The sequence below is a fragment of the Muntiacus reevesi genome, chromosome 1 (assembly GCF_963930625.1).
Source record: "Muntiacus reevesi chromosome 1, mMunRee1.1, whole genome shotgun sequence".
Lineage (NCBI taxonomy): Eukaryota > Metazoa > Chordata > Mammalia > Artiodactyla > Cervidae > Muntiacus > Muntiacus reevesi.
Genome location: NC_089249.1, coordinates 47756852 through 47774864, shown reverse-complemented (window position 1 = coordinate 47774864; position 18013 = coordinate 47756852). Strand labels below are relative to the sequence as shown.

General features: G+C 54.2%; 1 protein-coding gene and 1 long non-coding RNA gene across 3 annotated transcripts; one reads left to right on the top strand and one right to left on the bottom strand.

The window, feature by feature from the left end:
- Positions 1-153: 153 nt before the first annotated feature.
- TNFRSF1A (TNF receptor superfamily member 1A) lies at positions 154-12790 on the bottom strand. Its single transcript, XM_065942453.1, has 10 exons — positions 12481-12790; positions 5463-5616; positions 5109-5237; positions 4735-4884; positions 4504-4582; positions 2276-2346; positions 2046-2159; positions 1733-1761; positions 1255-1531; positions 154-1120 (listed from the first exon to the last, which is right to left on the bottom strand). The coding sequence occupies exons 1-10, from the start codon at positions 12517-12519 to the stop codon at positions 813-815; spliced, it is 1350 nt and encodes a 449-aa protein (XP_065798525.1). The 5' UTR covers positions 12520-12790; the 3' UTR covers positions 154-812.
- Positions 12791-12957: 167 nt separating this feature from the next.
- LOC136173107 (uncharacterized) lies at positions 12958-17861 on the top strand. 2 transcript variants are annotated; one of them, XR_010664177.1, is made up of 3 exons: positions 12958-13144; positions 13319-13476; positions 14213-17861. It is a non-coding gene; the product is annotated as an uncharacterized lncRNA (long non-coding RNA). The 2 variants fall into 2 exon arrangements; XR_010664178.1 differs by having other exon boundaries at positions 14005-17861.
- Positions 17862-18013: the final 152 nt, after the last annotated feature.

Here is an 18013-nt window from a genome sequence, read left to right as displayed (position 1 = left end):
AGGGCGGAGCAAAGAGAACCTGGGGTGGGGGCCAGGGGCGGTTGTAACAGACTGAGCACACGTGACTCCATCTGTGCCCCGCCAGGATCAGGGCTCTGGCCTCCTCCTCCCCCGCCTCCCACAATAGCGTCATCACTCAGAAAAACCACTCCCTCCAGGGCAGAGCTTTAATTGGAGGATTTTAGTGTATTTACAGAAGTCCACAGCTCCCTTGGGAGGCCCCATTGTTCTGTGCTCCCCCCTTGCCTAGGGACAGTTCAGCTGGTCCAGGCAGGGGGACAAAGTTTCTATTAGTGTACAGAATGGATGAGTGGATGTGCAGAGTGGATACAAAGATGGCTTATCTACTGCGAAACCGGCTCAGGGACGAACGTAGGGTCCTCAAGTTGCCTTGCTGGGTTCTCCAAGTCCAAAAAAACAGGCAATGAGACAGGGTGCCCCTCATTTTCGCAACCACTGCCAGGGGCTCCGGGCACACTCCACATCACACAGACGCACATACAGAGACACAGACACACGTACTGCACGCAGACACACGCTACACGCAGACACGCACTACATGGAGACACACACATACTACACACAGCTGACCCGCCAGCAGTGCTCAGGCAGCCGAGAAAAGCTATGTACACTGAGGGAGTAGCACCAGGTCAGTGGCTGCCAGATCGTGCCTGCTCCTACAAGACTCTTCCTCTCCAGAAAAAAAACCAGGAGGTCCAGAGGGCATCTCGCAGGTCCTTCCGGGATGCCTGGCGCAGGAAGGAAGCAGCCGTCCGCAGGGCGGGGCGGCCCGCAGTCGGAGGGGCGGGGCCTCACCGGAGAAGGCGGGGCTCGGACGCAAGGCGGGCGGGGCCGCCCAGCGCCTCCTCGATGTTTTCCAGGCAGCCCAGCAGGTCCATGTCCCTGAGCACGCGGCCCAGCAGCTCCAGCGTGGCCTCGCGCCGCGGCGTGCGCCGCCGCCAGGCCGCCAGCATGCTGTACTGCGCCTCGCGCAGGTGGCGCCCGTTCTCCATCTCCAGCCGCTCGATCTCGTGCTCGCTCAGTCCCAGCCGCCGCACCAACTCCTTCCAGCGCGACGGGGGCACGCCGTCCACCACCGCGTACAGGGTCGCGGGGTCGGCTGCAAGGAGGCAGCGTGGTGAGCCTGGAGCGGCAGCCCTCCGGCCCAGCCCCCCGCCGCGCTCGCGACACAGGGCGCCCCGCCCACCCGCCTCCTGGGCCGGGGTTCCCAGAGAGGATGAATGAGGAACTCACCATCCGCGAGCTGATCGGGGGCGCTGGGGGCGCTGGCTTCCCACTTCTGAACTGGGGTGCAGAGGTGGGTGGAGGCCGGAGGCCCCGGGAGAATGGGGCCAGCGTTTAGATGGGGCGGGGCCATTTCGCTGGAGGGAGATGTGACGACTCTGAAGCTGGACCGGTCACAGGGGATGTAAGGGGGAATGGAGACAGGAGTGGGACTTGGGGTGGAGTTGAAGCAGATGGTGGTGGTGGGGTTGAAGCCTGGGGCCGGGGCCAGGAGTTCTGGCTCCCCCTGAGGAAGGGACGGCACAGCATTAGCACAAGAGGAAAAACAGCCCCACAGCCCCAGTTCTTCTGGATTATGGATGGGAGCCGGACTAGAGGGAATCAGGGGAGACCTAGAGCGTGGGGTTGATTCTGGGTGCTTTGGGTGTTACAAGGTAACAGTGGACAGTCAGGGAAGACTGGGGGTCATTCCCCGGTTTCATCTTACCTCTTTTACCAGAGTCGACTGCCCGCAAACTGAGAAAAAAAGAAACAGAGCGTCACAAATTTCACTTCCTCTCTCAGCCCCAGCGCCCATCGCAGAGGACTGGTGGTGGGCCCTTGTGGTGACACGCTTCAGGGCCTATGTGACCCCAGGGACGAGAGAATCACTGATGCAGTCCGAGCTCTCGCCAGCCATCCGGGACCAGCTCGGGCCAGTGGGGTCCTCAGCAGGGAACTAAGAGGACACCCTTAATCTCCCTCGTGCCTGTGCACCCCGCCCTCCCTTGTCCCCTTACTCTTCCACAGTCCCCACTCACTGATGGAGTAGAGCTTGGGCTTCCACCGCTGGTAGCGACATGCTAAAACGACAGAGGCGAAGGATGCCAGGCAAAGCCCGAAGACAATCACCAGGGGTAGTAGTACTGTAGTGCCTGGAGACGGAGCAGAACGTGGTCAGAGGCCTGGGCAGTACGGGATGGATGCGGGCGGGGGCAAGACCAGGAAAGGGCCCCCGGGCTTGGTTGGGCACTAGGATAGTTCTCCTCACCTGGGTCCTGAGAGTCTTTACCAGTTGAAGGTCGGGTTGGACATAATTTCTCGCATTCCTTGTTCTTACACCTAAAAGAGACAGTGCTGGTGAGTAGAGGCCCCGCATTAAGAGGAATATAGGGGGAAAAAATAGAAAGACCCATACGGATTGTTGAAATTCTGCCCTTTACAAATATTTAGATATCTTGCGATAGAATGGAAATTAATCCTATCTTGGCAACTGATGCAGAGGAAGGAAAAAAAATTAGCTGATCCCAGAAATATTTCATTTTAGAGCTGGATTTGATCTTGAAGAGACTGTGTAGAGAAGAGTTAAAAGCAATCAGTGTGTGCGTGCTCAGTCATATCTGACTCTTTGTGCCCTCATGAACTGTAGCCCTCCAGGCTCCTCTGTATGGGATTTCCCAGGCAAGAATACTAGAGTGGGTTGCCATTTCCTTCTCTAGGTGATCTTCCTGACCCAGGATTGAATGAGCATCTCCTGTGTCTCCTGCATTGGCAGCGAATTCTCTACCACCGAGCCACCAGTCAAAGTCAGAGTCACCAGACTCTGGTTGTGTGACTACAGGCACATAACTTCACCTGTAAGCCTCAGTTTTCTCATCAGTAAAACAGAGATCCTACTTTGACTAAGGATTAAGTAAAGTAATTATGCCTGACATATAGTAAATGCTTGATACATGCTGACTGTCATTGAAATGGTTTTCTGTTGTTTGTTTTTAAATATTTGGCTACACTGGGTCTTAGTTGTGGCATGTGGGATCTAAGTTCCACGACCAGGGAACCCAGACTCCCTGCATTGGGAGAGAAGACTCTTAGCCACTGGACCACCAGGGAAGTCCTTTGAATTATTTTAGCCTTGTTTTACTGATGAGAATCCAGTGCCAGAGAGATGAAAGAACTTTTTCTGTAGATGACACTGCTGATGACAGCACCTGACTTTGAGAGGGGGTCTAGCACGCATGTGAACCATTGAAAAACACATTTTGCTGGGGGAAGCCAGACTAGAACAAGCACGTCTTCCCATGTTGGGAGCAGGTAGCAGGCAGCACAGAAGGATGAGAACTACATCAGGGGTTCTGGAAGGAACTTGAGGAGGTGAGTTCTCCGCAGGAATCTGCAAACAAGGAGAGCTGATTTTGCCCAACTCACAAGCTCACGCAGAGAACCACACAGAAAGGGTGTAAAAGTGATTTAAGAAAAAGACTAGTGGGAAAAAGAAACTAATTTCTCATCAGACACTTTGTAGTTATGTTTTGTGGTTTTTACAACTTTGCCAACCTGATGTCATTATCTTTACTTTAAAGGTAAAGAAGAACTAAGGCTCAGAGATGTTAAGTCACTGGCTTAAACTCACACAGCCAATATGTGGCTAGCCTGAGGTTTAAACCCAGGGCAATTCAACTGCAGAACCCTCAGAGTTTCCTCTTTGGAAACAAGTGTGCAGAGCAAGGAGTGAGGAGGCGCGGTCAAAAGGACTGGGAAGGGAAGACCGTGTGGCATCAAGCCTAACAGTCACAGGCATCATTATTTACATCCTACATACAGCTGCCACCTGTGCCATCAACTCTTGTAAGATGCAGTCTGATTTCAGAGATGTAAACGTGTATTCCTAGAATCAATAGCAGAGTCTGTCACCCAAGAATCTGAATGTCCTCAGAAAAAGACCTGAATGTCTAAAAGGAACTGCAAGTCCTTGGGGGAATGAGCCTCTATTCCTCAGACTTCGTAAGATTTCTGAACAAGTTGGGGGCAGGGAAAATTCGCTGGCATCTCGACATGAAGTGTCTCCCATACCAAACAGCCAGTATCACGCTTCCCTGGTGGTCCAGTGGTTAAGAATCTGCCTGCCAATGCAGGGGACATGGATTCAATCCCTGGGTCGGGAAATCCCACATGCCTCAAGGCAGCTATGCCCGTGTGCCACAACGACTGAGCCCCGGCTCTCAGAGCCGCGACTCTTTAGCCCATGTGCCACAACTACAGAAGCTCGAGTGCCCTAGAGCCTGTGCTCTGCAACAAGAGAAGCCACCACAATGAGAAGCCCGTGCACCCCAACTAGAGGGTAGCCCCTGCTCTCCTCAATGAGAGAAAGCCCTCTTGTAGCCAATAAATAAATAAAAATTTACAACAAAAAAAAAGCATCCCGTAGGAGCAAAAGCACCCCCAGAACCCCTCCATCCTCCCACCCTAATCCAGCACCCAGCAGCTGGCGGCAGGACTCACTCATGACAGGAGATGCACTTGGCGCCTTTTAGGAAGAAGCCCATGTGGCAGTGGCAGATGGTGTCCTGTCTCTCCTGGCCTGTGGGGGGACAAGCCGCACAGCTGAAAGAGGACGCCCCTCACCCTGAGGGCCAGAGGGAGGGCCGGGAGGGGCAGGGGTGCCGCAAGGCGGAGACCCTTCTCTGTAGATGGAGATGGGGCGGGGAGCGGGGTTGGGACAGCCGTGCTCACAGGGGATGTTCACTGTGCCGTTGGGACAGAGGCTGCAGTTCAGACACCGGAAGCCGGTTTCACCCCAGTATTCCCGGTACTGGTTCTTCCTGCAGCCACACACGGTGTCCCGGTCCACTGTACAAGGGGAAATCTCCACCTGGAACATTTCTGATGAGGGGAGGAGATGGGGTATGAGCCCCCACGCTCCTCATCTGGTGTGTCTCTCTGTGTAACACACACTCACAGCCATGCACTCAGTCACTTGTGCACGAGCGTCCCTGCCCGCCCCCAGCAGCACACACCTGTCCCCTCCCCTAGAGACAGACTGCACACCCCTCCGAACACCCACCTGACCCAGTCTGTTCAGAGCCCCGCGCCCTCCTGAGACTCACCATCCCGGCACCTGGAGCAGCTCAGGCATCGTCTGAGGTGGTTCTCCAAGGCGGTGTACGTCCCAGAGGCACACACCCTGCAGTCTGTGTCTAGCCCCGGGCCCGGACAGTCATTGTACAGATAGGTACCTGTGATTCGGGAGTTGGAATGAGGCTGCAGCCAGGAGCTCAGGGGAGGAGCCCCAGGCCTGGGAGGATAGCCTGGGCGCCTCCCCAAAATCCCTAGGAGAGGAAAGGAGGGAGAAAGCCCCAGACCAGGAGAGGCAACCAAGCCAGGTTCTAGAACATCTGGAAAATGCAAAGGAAGAAGCAGGGCCTCCCGACAGAAGTCCCACGGGGATCTCTTCCTCCTACCTTTGTGGCATTTGGTGCAGCAAATGGTGCTATTTTGCGGGTGGTTATATTTTCCTTGGGGACAGGAACTCTCTTTCTTCTCCAGGTCCCCAGGGTGACGGACCAGCCCGTGAACCCTTGCGGGGTACACATCTGCCAACAGAGCCGGAAGCACCTGGGGAGGAGTCAGATGGAGGAGGACCTTCAGGAGAGGGAGGATGGGGATCATAGAGGTAGCAAGTCTAAAGCCTTCCCAGCCTTCTCAAGTCTTCTCCCCGGGACACCCCCATCCACACTCTGCCTAGGCTGTTGGCACTGTGCCATCACCATTGTTCTCTCGTTTTCCCATCCTTTTTCCTCCAACTCAAGGCTGGAAGATCCCAGGTGCGGCTTGTACTTTATCCTTGTTTCCCCAAACCAGCCCTCAGGACTGGACCAGGGCAGGTGTTCAGTTGGAGGGTTGAGAACAGGCCTTTCTTTCCTTCCAATGAGCAACCCTAAAGGTTGAGGTGGCGTTTCTCCATCTGGGTGCTGTGCTCACGGTATATTCACTTTGTGAACATTCACAGAGGCGAATCTTTAGGGTCGTGCCCTTTCCTGTATTACACTGTCATATCCGACTCTTTGCGACCCCACGGACTGTAGCCCACCAGGCTCCTCTGTCCTTGGGATTCTCCAGGCAAGAATACTGGAGTGGGTTGCCATTTCCTCCTGCAGGGGATCTTCCCAACCCAGGGATCAAACCCAAGTCTTCTATGTCTACTGCACTGGCAGGAAATCAGAGCCCAGAGACCCCAGCCAGGACAGGAGGGCTTGGCAGCGCAGAGCAGGTAAACTGTAAGCAGGTCACCCCCAAGTTCCCCTCTGGGTGTCGCTGCAGCAGTCGGAAGCCTCAGCCCCAGCCCCAGCCAGAGGAAGCCACACTCAGAAACCCAGCTGCAACCCTCTAGGGCGCCTCCCCTACCCAGAGGCAGCACCCTTCCCTAGCCACCCCAGCCCCGTGCCACAGCTCCTGACAACAGGCCTGGGGCTTCCAGGGCAACAGGAAGAGTTTGGGGATGTTTATGGGAAGGGCTTCCCAATCCTGTCCGTGCAGTTCCTTTCCCGAAGAAGGGCTCAGAGCACCTAAGGTCAGGGGACTTTGGAACTACATCCAGGCGGCTGGAAGCAGAGCCAACCTGCAGAGACAGCGTCAGGAAAAAGAATGGGGGCGGACTGGGGGTCCAGTTCTGAGCCAGGGTTGTTGGGGGGGGGGGGGTGCAGCTTTCCAGGGACTGCAGGTTGGTGAGGAATCAGCTTCCCAAGAAGGAGGCAGAGAGGCTTTCTCAGGCCACAGGCCTCCTGCTGCAATCCCCAGCACTTTGGGGGTTAACTCAGATCCGGGAAAGGGAAATCTTTTCCCAGCAGCTCCGCCCAGTGACTCAGGCCAGAGGGAGGGAGGGAATCCAGGGGAGGGCAAGGGGACCCGTCGCTTCCCCGGCTCCTCAAGGGTCATGAGTCAGCTGAAAGGCTGATGGGATCAGGACCACGCACGCAATCTGGATCCCATCTGATTCCCTCCGCCTGGGGGCCAGGCTTATCCCCACGCAGCATCCCCCTTCCTCCCCTCCTCCTCCTCCAAACAGCCAGGCCATGGGTCTCTGTCCCTCTTGGCCCACTTTTTCGGGAAATGGCTCCCTATCCCATTCCATCCAAAGGGAAGTCTCCGGTGACCTCGGGCTTCCCCCTCTCAGGTCACTACCCGCCCCTCCCCCTCCCGGAGGGCCACTCAGCTCCTTCCCACCCCTCAGCATCCTTCCTTTAGACTCAGCCTCACCCAGACCCCTCCTCCTCCCAGCTTTGCCAGTCCCCCGACGACGACAAGGGCCCCCTGACCCACCCTAGCTCCAGAAGGGAGCGAACCAAGGCTGCCCTCCCAGTTGAGTTCACTGCTTTCCCACAGCTCAGCTGGTTCTGGCCAGCTGGGTTGGGCTTGGGGACCTCCCTGGGGTCCTCAAATAATCCTTAGGAAACAAGGCCAGTTCTGGGGTTCCTCAGCCCCTCCCGCAAGCCCACAGGCTGCACAGGAAAAACTCCCGAGCTCTGAACGCCCAGTTCCATGAGGGAGGGAGCAATCAAACAGGGATGGAAGGCAACCAGCACCATTTCTGGGGTGGAGGGGGGGGGCAGTCCCCACCTGCACCCCCAGCCAGCCCACTTGGATCCTAGGGGCAGGGCCTCAGGTCCCCCCACTAGTGGGCGCCATCCCTTGGCACCGAGCGCAGCTTCAGTCATTGCATCTTGCAGTGCACGTTGTGCTAAGTTGCTTCAGCCTATCTGACTCTTTGAGACCTTATGAATGGTAGCTCGCCAGGCTCCTCTATCCGTGGGATTCTCCAGGGAAGAATACTGGAGTGGGTTGCCTCGCCCTCCTGCAGGGGATCGTCCGGACCCAAGGATAGAACCCGCGTTTCTTATGTCTCCTGCATTGGCAGGTTGCAGTAAAACAGTAGAAACAGAGGGTGAGCTTTGAGCACCCAGACCCCAGTCAACCTGGGGCAAAGACAGGAAGCTGGGGTGCCTTTGGAGAGACAGTTGAGGAGGTGGCCCAGCACCCCTCCAACTCCCCCACAACTTCCGCCTGGGGAGGCTTTTAAGTGCGACTTCCTGCCCTGGGGCTGCAGCGTGGGGGTGGAAGAGCTGACAGCAGCCCCTGTGGTCTCGCTCTGACCAGCCGCCTCACTGTCCCGTCCCCCATTCACTTCTTCATTAAAGTGCGTTTTGTTCATTTGATGTCAAAATCTTTGGGGAGCTTAAGACAGCTTCTCCTCCAAGGTTCTGCTGAGGCCCGTCCTCCCTCCCCTGAAGCCCCCCATCAGTAAAGGCTTTCCCCCTTCCAGCTCATCCCATGCAAACCCCACCCCGTGAACTTTAAAAACATGAATTTATTATATCTATTTTGGGCTCTTACCATAACATAACAGCCTTGGGTGACTAGATAATAATCTCCCCAAGTAGACCATAAACTATGTGATGAGAGATCTGAAAGTGTTTTGGTCAGAGATACTGTCTAATCCCTTGCACACAGAACTGTAGAGGCAAAATAAATGTGGTTTGACTGAATTTTTATGATTATCTCTCTTCCACTCCAGTAAAAGCTAGTGATAACCATAGTGGGAAGATAGGAGTCAGTGCTGGACTATAGGAATACATTTATCTCCAGGGGAAAACTCCTCCCTCCTTCCCACACACTCGCACACCCACTTGCACAATCTCACAGGAGATGCTGGCAAGCCTTCCTCTCCTTTTGAGCATCCCTGGTGAGTGAAGGCAGCGCTTACAGATAAGAGTCTGAACATTCCTGCCTGAACACAAGGCAGGTAAGAGTCTGAGAACCTCTGCTTGAGCCTGTCAGATATGCACTTCACTTGGCAAATTCCCAGACCCTCTACATGCCCCCAGACAAAACCCATCAACCTCCTGATCTAGACAGATATCACAGCATCAACTTGTCTTGGCCACCCTTCTCTCCTCCGGGTCCCCATCCCTCCCATGCCGCAATCCAGGTCTGTAGTCCATCTTGCCAGACCTCCTCCGTCATCTCTTAGTCGTCTCCATGGGTTGCCTCACTCCCGATCATTGCCACTGTCTCCTTGCCTATTCCCTGCTCCGGTCCAGCCTACACCCTTGCTTATCTGCATTCAAGCTTCAACTTGCACCCACAGGTGTAGGAATCTTTCTCGCCTTGACTCTGAACATCATTTCCATAGGTCACTCCTTCCTTCCCTGAATGAGAACTTGAAGAGGTACCTACTACTATTCTGGATTCATTCCTGGACACAGCGGACATGAGAGAATCATTTATGAAGAAATGAATGAATGAACGGAATTCCTCTACCCAGGATCACAGTCAAGATTCTCTCTCTGTCCCTTCCCCTACTTCCTTCAAGTTTCTCTTTCTCACTTTTTCTTTTTTTTAATATTTATTTTTATTTATTTATTTGACTGCACAGGGTCTTAGTTGTGGCATGTGGGATATAGTTCCCCAACCAGGGATCAAACCCAGGGCCCCAGCATTGAGAGCTCAAGAGTCTTAGCCGCTGGACCACCAGGGGAGCCCCCTTACTTTATTTGTTCCTCAACAGAGTCTTACCCCTACAGTCAAGACACTGAGCTTCTTGCCACCTCCAGCATACAACCCCACTGGGTCTCCAACATACAACCCCATTGTTCTGTCCCTCCGTGCCTGTTAAGTCGCTTCAGTTGTGTCTGACTCTTTGCGACCCCATGGACTGTAGCCCGCCAGGCTCCTCTGTCCATGGGATTTTCCAGGCAAGAATACTGGAGCAGGTTGCCGTTTCCTCCTCCTCCAGGAGATCTTCCCAACCTAGGAAACGAGCCTGTGTCTCTTGCGTCTCTTGCACTGGCAGGCAGGTTCTTTACCGCTAGCGTCACCAGGGAAGCCCAAACTCTCCCTCAGACCAGTATCCCTTTTTTCAGTCTCCTGCTTGTCTGTGACTTCAAATCTCAGCTCCAAAACCCCATTTCCAGGAGGCATTCCCTCCCTCATTCCATTCTTGATTCATTCAACAAACCAAGGAGGAGCACCTTTGAAGTGCAGGTCCCATAGGACCGCCAGGGAAGATAAGATGCAGATACAAAAGACTTCTTAGTTAGGTCAGAGATGGGCAACTGGGGAGGGAGTTGGGCACTGATCCACAGACAGGACAGCACTCACCCCGCTCCTGGTTCTGCCTCCCATCGGTGTTCCAGGGCACCGCATCACGCTTTTGTGGGCATTTCCCCCGAGATCTCTAAAATCATTTTTTTTCTGTAAGCTCTCTTGGCTAAAAGACTGTAAGCTCTTTGGGAGCAGCAAGATCTTGTGTGCTTTGTCAGTGTCTCCTGCGTTCTTCCTACCTCCACCACCCTCTGCCCCCTTACACACACCGTATTGCCTGCACTGCCCATTGACTGGCCCAGGGACAGCCTTACCCAGCACCGCACACCTCCTGTGTCCCCTCCAGTTCCAGGCTGAGCTTGTTCCCTTAGCTGTCACACCCCAACCTGGACTGGATCAGCTGCAACCCCAGGCACCTGACACCTTTCTTTATCTATCCAAGCTCCTTGCACCTCTGTTTTCCAAATGCAGAAGCCACTGAGCAATAACCACCACTACTGGCTTCCCTGGTGACTCAGTAAAGTATCTGCCTGCAATGTACGAGACCCGGGTTCCATCCCTGGATCACAAAGATCCCCTGGAGAAGGCAATGGCTACCCACTCCAGGATTCTTGCCTGGGAAATTCCATGGACAGAGAAGCCTGGCGGGCTACAGTCCATGGGGTCACAAAGAGCAAGATATGACTAAGCAATACACACACACACACACACACACACACACACACACACACACTTCTACTACTACCAGTAGAAAAGCTGTCATTAATACTGAGTGCTTTCCGTTTGCCATACACTGTTCCTCCACTAGATCAGAGATCCCATGAAGGCAAAGACCATGTTCACTGCCAGCACCTCAAACAGTTATCCAGCACCAAGCAGGCACAAAGGAATGAAATACCTGATATATATCCATCTGTCATCTTTGAAACGACACTATGCAGCAGAAACTAAGACAAACTGTAAAGCCATTATACCCCAATAATAAAATGAAATACAAAACAAACCAAAACAACAACATTATCAGGTGAGGACTATTCTGTCCATCTTAGAAATAAAGAAGCAAGACGTGGAGGGTTACATAACCCGTTCAAGTCCAGACAGCTAGTACCTGAGGGAGACAGGACTGGATCGGGTGGTTTGCCCCAGGAGAGAAGAGGAGCCAGGGAGAGGGAAAAGGGGGGAGCCTGTGAGGACAGCCTGGAGAGAAGGGAAAGGTGGGCTTGGGGGTGTGGAAGAATGGACGAAGGAGATCAAGAGGGAGGAGGGGTGCTTCGTGAGGAACTAGTGTCTAGAAAGGTGGACTAGAGCAGAGAAGAGAGAGGAACCGGAGAGAAAGGTTCAAAAAGGAGACTCTGGGAAGTCTGGACTTGTGGGGAGACTAGACAGAAAAGAAGGAATGATTAGGGCACACAGCAGGAGACCCTGGGGGAAGGAGGGTGGGCGGGGAGGAGAGGTTGGGGGAGTCAAGATGGGGAGTGGCGACTGGGCAGAGGAAGAGTGAACCAGGAGAAAGAGGCCAACTCGGTCCCCCGAACTAGGTAGAGGGGCTGGGTCTCCACCCCCGGACCACTGCGGAGGGGTCAAGGATACGCTCAAAGAAGGCTGAGGCAAGAGAAAGGGACATTTTCCAGTGACGAAAACAAGTGTCTACCAACTTCCCCAAACTGAGCTGTGGAAGATGAAAGCAAGCGATCTGTTGTTGGGGTCGGGGGAGGGGGCCAGGGGACAGGCCCCGGGCTCTAGGCCTCCTCCTCCGAGGGTCCATCCGACAGACAGAGGCCACAGACCAAGGGTGAAGAGTGCCCCCCCGGGGGCCGGGAGGCCTGGGCCTGGGGAGGCCGAGGGATCTCCAGCCCCTATGTGGTTACCCACTCCCTTCCCAAATGCCCCCAACACAGCATCCCAAGCCCACCACCCCCAGGCCACCACATCCCAGTCCACCTCCCGAACTCAGTTTCCCCACTTCACGAGCGGCGTCCAGCCCCTGCTTTCCACTCTCAGACCGGCGCCCAGACAGCCTCGCCTCTCCGCGGCCCAACACGACGACATGCCGGGCAGAACCATCCGACATGCCGGGCAGAACCATCCGGACTCTGAGAGGACCCACCTTCTTTCTCCCATTCCTTTCGATTTCCTAACAAACTGCCCCTCCTTACCCTATGGGCACCTGCCGCCACATTCCCAGCCTGCCCAGGCCTGGGGCCGCTTTCCCTCCTGGCCTTTCAAACTTGCCCCCGGCTCCGGGCCGCGGGTGAACGGGGCAGTGTGTGCCGGCAGGCCCGCGCAGGCCTGGGGCTGGGCCCGGCCCTCCGCTCTCTCCAGCCCCAGGCGCCCCTCTCCCGCCTGCCCACCCCGCCCTGGGCCCCCTCCCCATCTCACCAGTGGCAGCAGCAGGCCAGGCACGGTGGGGAGGCCCATGTCCGGCCAGCTGTGGCCTCTCAATCCCCCATCAGGGCTGGGGCAGTGGCGGCCCGCGGCAGTGGCAGCGACACAGTCCTTGCGTCTCCCCAGCGGAGCCCGGGCCTCGGGTCGGGGAGTGGAGGGTTGAGACTTGGGCGGGGACACAGCCCAGTCCGGAGGACCTCAAACCCGGAAGGCCAGCCCTGCGGCCCGGAGCCGGGAGAACTCCGAGAAAACTTGAGCTGAGAGGAGGTGGGAGGGGAAGGGAGAGAGGCCGATGGGGTATTGCAACTTCAGGACAGGAAGAGCCTGGGGTGGAGGCGGGAGGAGGCGGGAGGAAAGGGGTGGGGGGGCAAGGTCCCTTAACCCTTTGTAGTCAGACAGAGGCAGGGCTCCGGGATCCAGAAGCCACGTGCCCGGGTCTAACCACGCCCTCCCCCCCAAACACCCAGGTGCACCCTTCCCGGCCCTCCGCCTCCTCTCCCACAACGCCCGGCCTGTCCCAAGTGAACAGGAGAAAGACAGGGCTTTGGAGTCAGATTCGCTGGGTTCCAGCTCAGAACTCTCTGCTTTTTTAGCGGGGTGGTCTGCTGTGTTCCGGTCTGCCTAATGAAGAGACCCTCTCTCACGCTGTCACAGTCAGGTAAGTGAAGCCAGACGTGATCCCAGTCCTCAGGGCTCTTCCCCTTTTCCCAGGGTTCTCCAATGACATCCTAATGTCTCACTTTCTTGGGAATGTACACCTGCAATCCAAACCTCAGAGTAAAGCTTAACTCTGACTGGAGGTCCTGACCTGCCCCACTCCCCACTCCACCAGGTCTCATCAGATCTGTGCCGGGCGGTACCCCCAACTGCTGATTCTGGCTGAACCTCCCAGAGACCTCAGCCATGAAATGAGAGCCACAGTGCCTGGCCCAGCTTCCATGGAGAAGGTGACATCATGAGGCCTGATGGAATTACAGCTCACTCCATCAGGTATTGCTAGAACGTTCCCAATGCCCTTTTCCCAAATATTCCCAAATACATCGATCCAAACTGCCCTCAAAGATAATCTACTACAGGACCCCCTCCTTGTTGTTGCTGTTTTTTAAATTGACTTTTAATTGAAGGACAATTGCTTTCAAATATTGTGTTGGTTTCTGCCATACATCAATATGCATCAGCCATAAATATGCGTATGTCCCCCCCCTCTTGAACCTCCCTCCCACCTCCCACCCCTTTAGGTTGTTACAGAGCCCTGGTTTGAGTTCCCTGAGTCATAAAACAAATTCCCACTGGCGATCTGTTTTATATATGGCAGTGTGTATGTTTCCATGCTTTGAGGCCCAGAGACGTGCAGGTCATGTGCCCTGCTGGGCCAGCCCAGCCCGCAGACTCCTGACCTCAGACCAAGGGCCCTGTTTTGTTGCAATAGATAATCATCACTTTTCTATCAATCCTTTTGAGTCAGTCAGACCCCACCCTCGACTCTTAGGATGTTTTATGCCACGCCCATCTGTGCAGGACGTCTCCCAGATGAATCCCACAACGGAGTACATTAACCCAAATGTTCTCTGGATGTGATGAGCATCCCCAAGACCCAGTCCAGGCCCCGGGTTCTCCAGCTGCTGAGACTGCTAGAAATACAGGGAGACCAGACGGAGTAAGGAGGGCCTAGGGTTTTGTGACTTGGCATCGGAGCTCCTCACTCATTGTTCTCTTGATCCACCAGCTAACCCTCAACCCTGGAATCCACCCTCTCTGAACCTTCCTGTCCTCCCCTCTGTGATCCCAGGTAGGTGTCAATGGAACCCGATACTCGTACTTCTGGCTGACTTCACTCTACCCCATCCTCCAGCTTCTGAGACACTAGAGGATTAAAGCTGGACACACAGAGGATGAGGATCACCTCTACCATCACCCAGGGAGGCTCCAAGTGCAGCATGAGTGGATCCAAAGCAGAGCTCTTAAAGAAGCCGAGTCATTGAAATACAGTGCAAGAGTCAAATTGCCCAGTTTCCAGTGTGAAGACGCTAAGAGAGTCTCAGGTTCCTCGTATTAAAAATGGGAAGCTTGCTGGTACTCCTCACACTGCATGCATGGATGATAAATGACGTAAAGTGTTTAGCAAGGGTTTGACATATACTAAGCATTCAATCAGTGGTTGTTGTCGTTGTTCAGTTGCTAAGTCATGTCTTACTCTGTGACCCCATGAGCTGCAGTGCCCCAGGCTTCCTGTCCTTCACCATCTCCTGGAGTTTGCTCAAACTCATGTCCATTGAGTTGGTGATGCCATCCAACCATCACATTCTCTGTCACCCCCTTCTCCTCCTTCTGTCAATCTTTCCCAGCATCCAAAGTATTGGAGCTGCAGCTTCAGCATCAGTCCTTCCAGTGAATACTCAGAGTTGATTTCCTTTAGGATCAGTCAGTGGTAGCAATGTGTTTTATTTATTTATTTGGCTATGGCTTTCAGCATGTAGGATCCTAGTTCCCTGACCAGGGGTTGAACCCACACTCCTGCTTTGAAAGCACAGAGTCTTAACCACTGGACAGCTTGGGAATTCCCCAGTGGTAATAATGTTAATATTTTGTATTAACACTAACAACTTCAATGTCCTGTGCTTTTTTTTTTTTCTATTCTTCTTTTAAATTTTTATTGAAATACGGTTGATTTGCAATGTTGTATTAGTTTCAGGTGTCAGTGTCCTATTTTTAATGTTCCAAGAAATTTTTAATAGTCTGTTCCAACTGCCAATGCCATTGCACATAGCCCGGCACAAAAGGAGAATCTCTTTCATTGTTTAGGATAAATGCCTCTTTACTCAGCAAGCTTAAAGCCTTGAGAAACATGGTATTCAACTGTTCAATAAAATTCTGTTTAATAAAGATGGTGAGAGGTGGGTGGACCTAGGACCATGAACAGCTAACTAGTCTTGTGGAAGAGGTGAGAGCACAGGCATAAGCCCTCCTGGGAAGAAGGAATCGCGGTAAGGGAGAGACAGAGAAACCCAAGAGGGGCAGGGGACTTCTCTGGGGTCCAGTGATTAAGAATCTGCCTTCCAATGCAGGGGACATGGGTTTGACCCCTGGTCAGGGAACTAAGATCCCATAGGCCACGGACAACTAAGCCCTTGTACTGCAGTTACTGAGCCCTCACACCTCAACTAGAGAGCCTGTGTGCCGCAGCTAAGACCCCACGCAACTAAAACTACATAAATAAAATTTTTTTTTTTTTTTAAAGAAGAGGGGGCAAACTGGGATTGGCTATTAGGGCTTGTGGAGCAAAGGCTGAAGGGAAAGGAGCTTCAGATAACAGAGCCCCCTCTCTCCATCACGTGTCACACACCCCGCAGCAGCACAGAGTCATCGAAAGGACACTGGACTCCCAGTCGCGGTGACGTGGGTCCCGGCCCCAGCCCAGTCATTCCAACCCCATGTGTCACAGGGAGACCTGGTTTCCCAGCTGGTTCTGTGCAAATCATGAACTTGGGCAAGTCACTTCACCTGATAAGCTCCATAGGAACATGAGACAGGGTGAACTCTGTCTCCTCTACCCGTCTGATCAACCTGAGACAGAGAAGGAGGAAACAGACAGCACCCCGCTCCTGCATGTGCTCCTTCTGGATAACTGCTCATACGATTCACATGTGCTGATCACTACCCATTTCAATGAACACTAGAGAGACTTCCCTGGTGGTTCAGTGGTTAAGACTCTGCACTCCCAACGTAGGAGGCATGGGGTTCTATCCCTGGTTGGGGAACCAAGATCCTGCATGCCACACAGGGCAGCCAAAAAATAAAAAATAGACACTCTAGAAAAATACACGCCACACGTGACGGGTTCCTGCCCTCGTCCCCTCCCACATTTGCATGTTAAATCGCTTCAGTCGTGTCAGATTCTTTTCGACCCTATGGACTGTAGCCCACCAAGCTTCTCTGTCCATGGGATTCTCCAGGCAAGAGTACTGGAGTGGGTTGCCATTTCCTCCTCCTGGAGATCTTCCCAATCCAGGAATCAAACCCGAGTCTCTTGTGTTTCCTGCATTGGCAGGTGGGTTCTATACCACTAGCGCCACCTGGGAAGCCCCCATAATTGGCATCCGTTTGCTTTTAAAATCCACTCTATCTTGAATCGCGTCAGATGAATACATTAACATCAGTTTTTATTGAATTTGCGATGCTTTGAATAATGGTCAGGATGTGCATGTGTGTGTGGGGAGGGGATGTCAGTGAAGAAGGAAATAAACTATTTTTAAAGCTAAAAAAAAAAAAAAAACAAACAGCAACACACCGATGGAAGGGAGACCTCAAGGTGGACCTGCTTTTTGGCAGGAGAAACTCCAGCGAGGACTGGGGGAGGCCGGGGAAGGATGGGGAGTAGGGGCTGCCTTCTGTCATCCTTAATAGCTCCAGCTTTGTCCGACAGGCGCCCCCCGCCCAGTCAGGGCAAAGGGAGCCAGGGCGGGCTGGGGCCAAAGAACACAGGAGCAGGCTGAACCTGAAGGTTCAGAGAGGAAACTGTTGTGACACCAGCACTTTCCCCTCATCGCTGTGAGTCTAGGAAAGGGAAGTCCAGAGTCATCGCATCATTTCCTCCTCACGACCTTTACCTTCCCCCTCCCTTTGCCATCTCCCCCTCTTTCCCAAGATTCACGTGGCTTCTCAGGTCAAGACCACAAGGGTTCAGGGGGGCAGTGAGGGGAGCCAGATCAAGGCATCAGGATTTGGTCCTAAGGAGGGTGAGGAAGGGTGACGCCTGACTCCCAGGGCTGATGCTGGTGTTGGGGGAGGAGCCGGGGGTCTGGAGACCAGGGTTCCACTCCGACATCCCTCAGCATGGGGGAAGGAGTCGGGGGTCTGGAAACCGCGGTTCCACTCGACATCCCTCAGCGTCTCCTTTGTTAAAATAAAAGCTGGGAAGATGCCCGCTGCTGCTTTCTCTGTGATGATGTGAGGATGAGAATACACAGGCTTCGAGGCTCCTCAGGAGGCTGGGCTGAGTCCCATCCTCTTCCACCAGCACTGGGCAGCTGATGGAGAGGTGGGCGGGTGAGGGTGCTGCAGCTGGGTGGTGAGTGGTACTCAGCAGGAGAGGATTACAGATGGTGGTGACCAAGGTCGGGAAGGAAAGGGGTCCAGGCCGTGGACAGGGACACGTACCCCAAGCATTACACAGCAGGTCTCCTGGCGGAGGGCACCTGTCTTCACCTCCCACCTGAACATGGTGATGGGCACACAGCAGATGCTCAGCAATGCCTGTGGAAGAACTAGCAAGACGGTTTGTCTCTCCCAAGGCCCCTGAAGGATGGTCATTCCCATCGTGCAGCCAGGGGAATGGGAGACTATCCTGCGCCCCCCTCCCCAAGCCAGGGCTGTGCTTGGGCAGCAACCCAGGACTTGCACCCACTCCCTGCCCCCTCATGGTGCCATCCAGCTCTTCAGACATTTTCTTTTAGGCCACGCCCTACGGCATGGGGGAATCTTAGTTCCCTGACCCACGGACGTCCCTCCAGACATTCTTTATGCAACA

Bases quoted from the DNA above. Each gene is read 5' to 3' on its own strand.
- TNFRSF1A (XM_065942453.1), bottom strand. From the start codon at position 12,519: ATGGGCCTCCCCACCGTGCCTGGCCTGCTGCTGCCACTG. The intron at 4,583-4,734 runs GTGAGCACGGCT...GTCCCCCCACAG, and splicing joins CGGCACAGTGAACATCCCCT to GCCAGGAGAGACAGGACACC. The intron at 1,762-2,045 runs GTGAGTGGGGAC...TTTTTTTCTCAG, and splicing joins GCCCAAGCTCTACTCCATCA to TTTGCGGGCAGTCGACTCTG.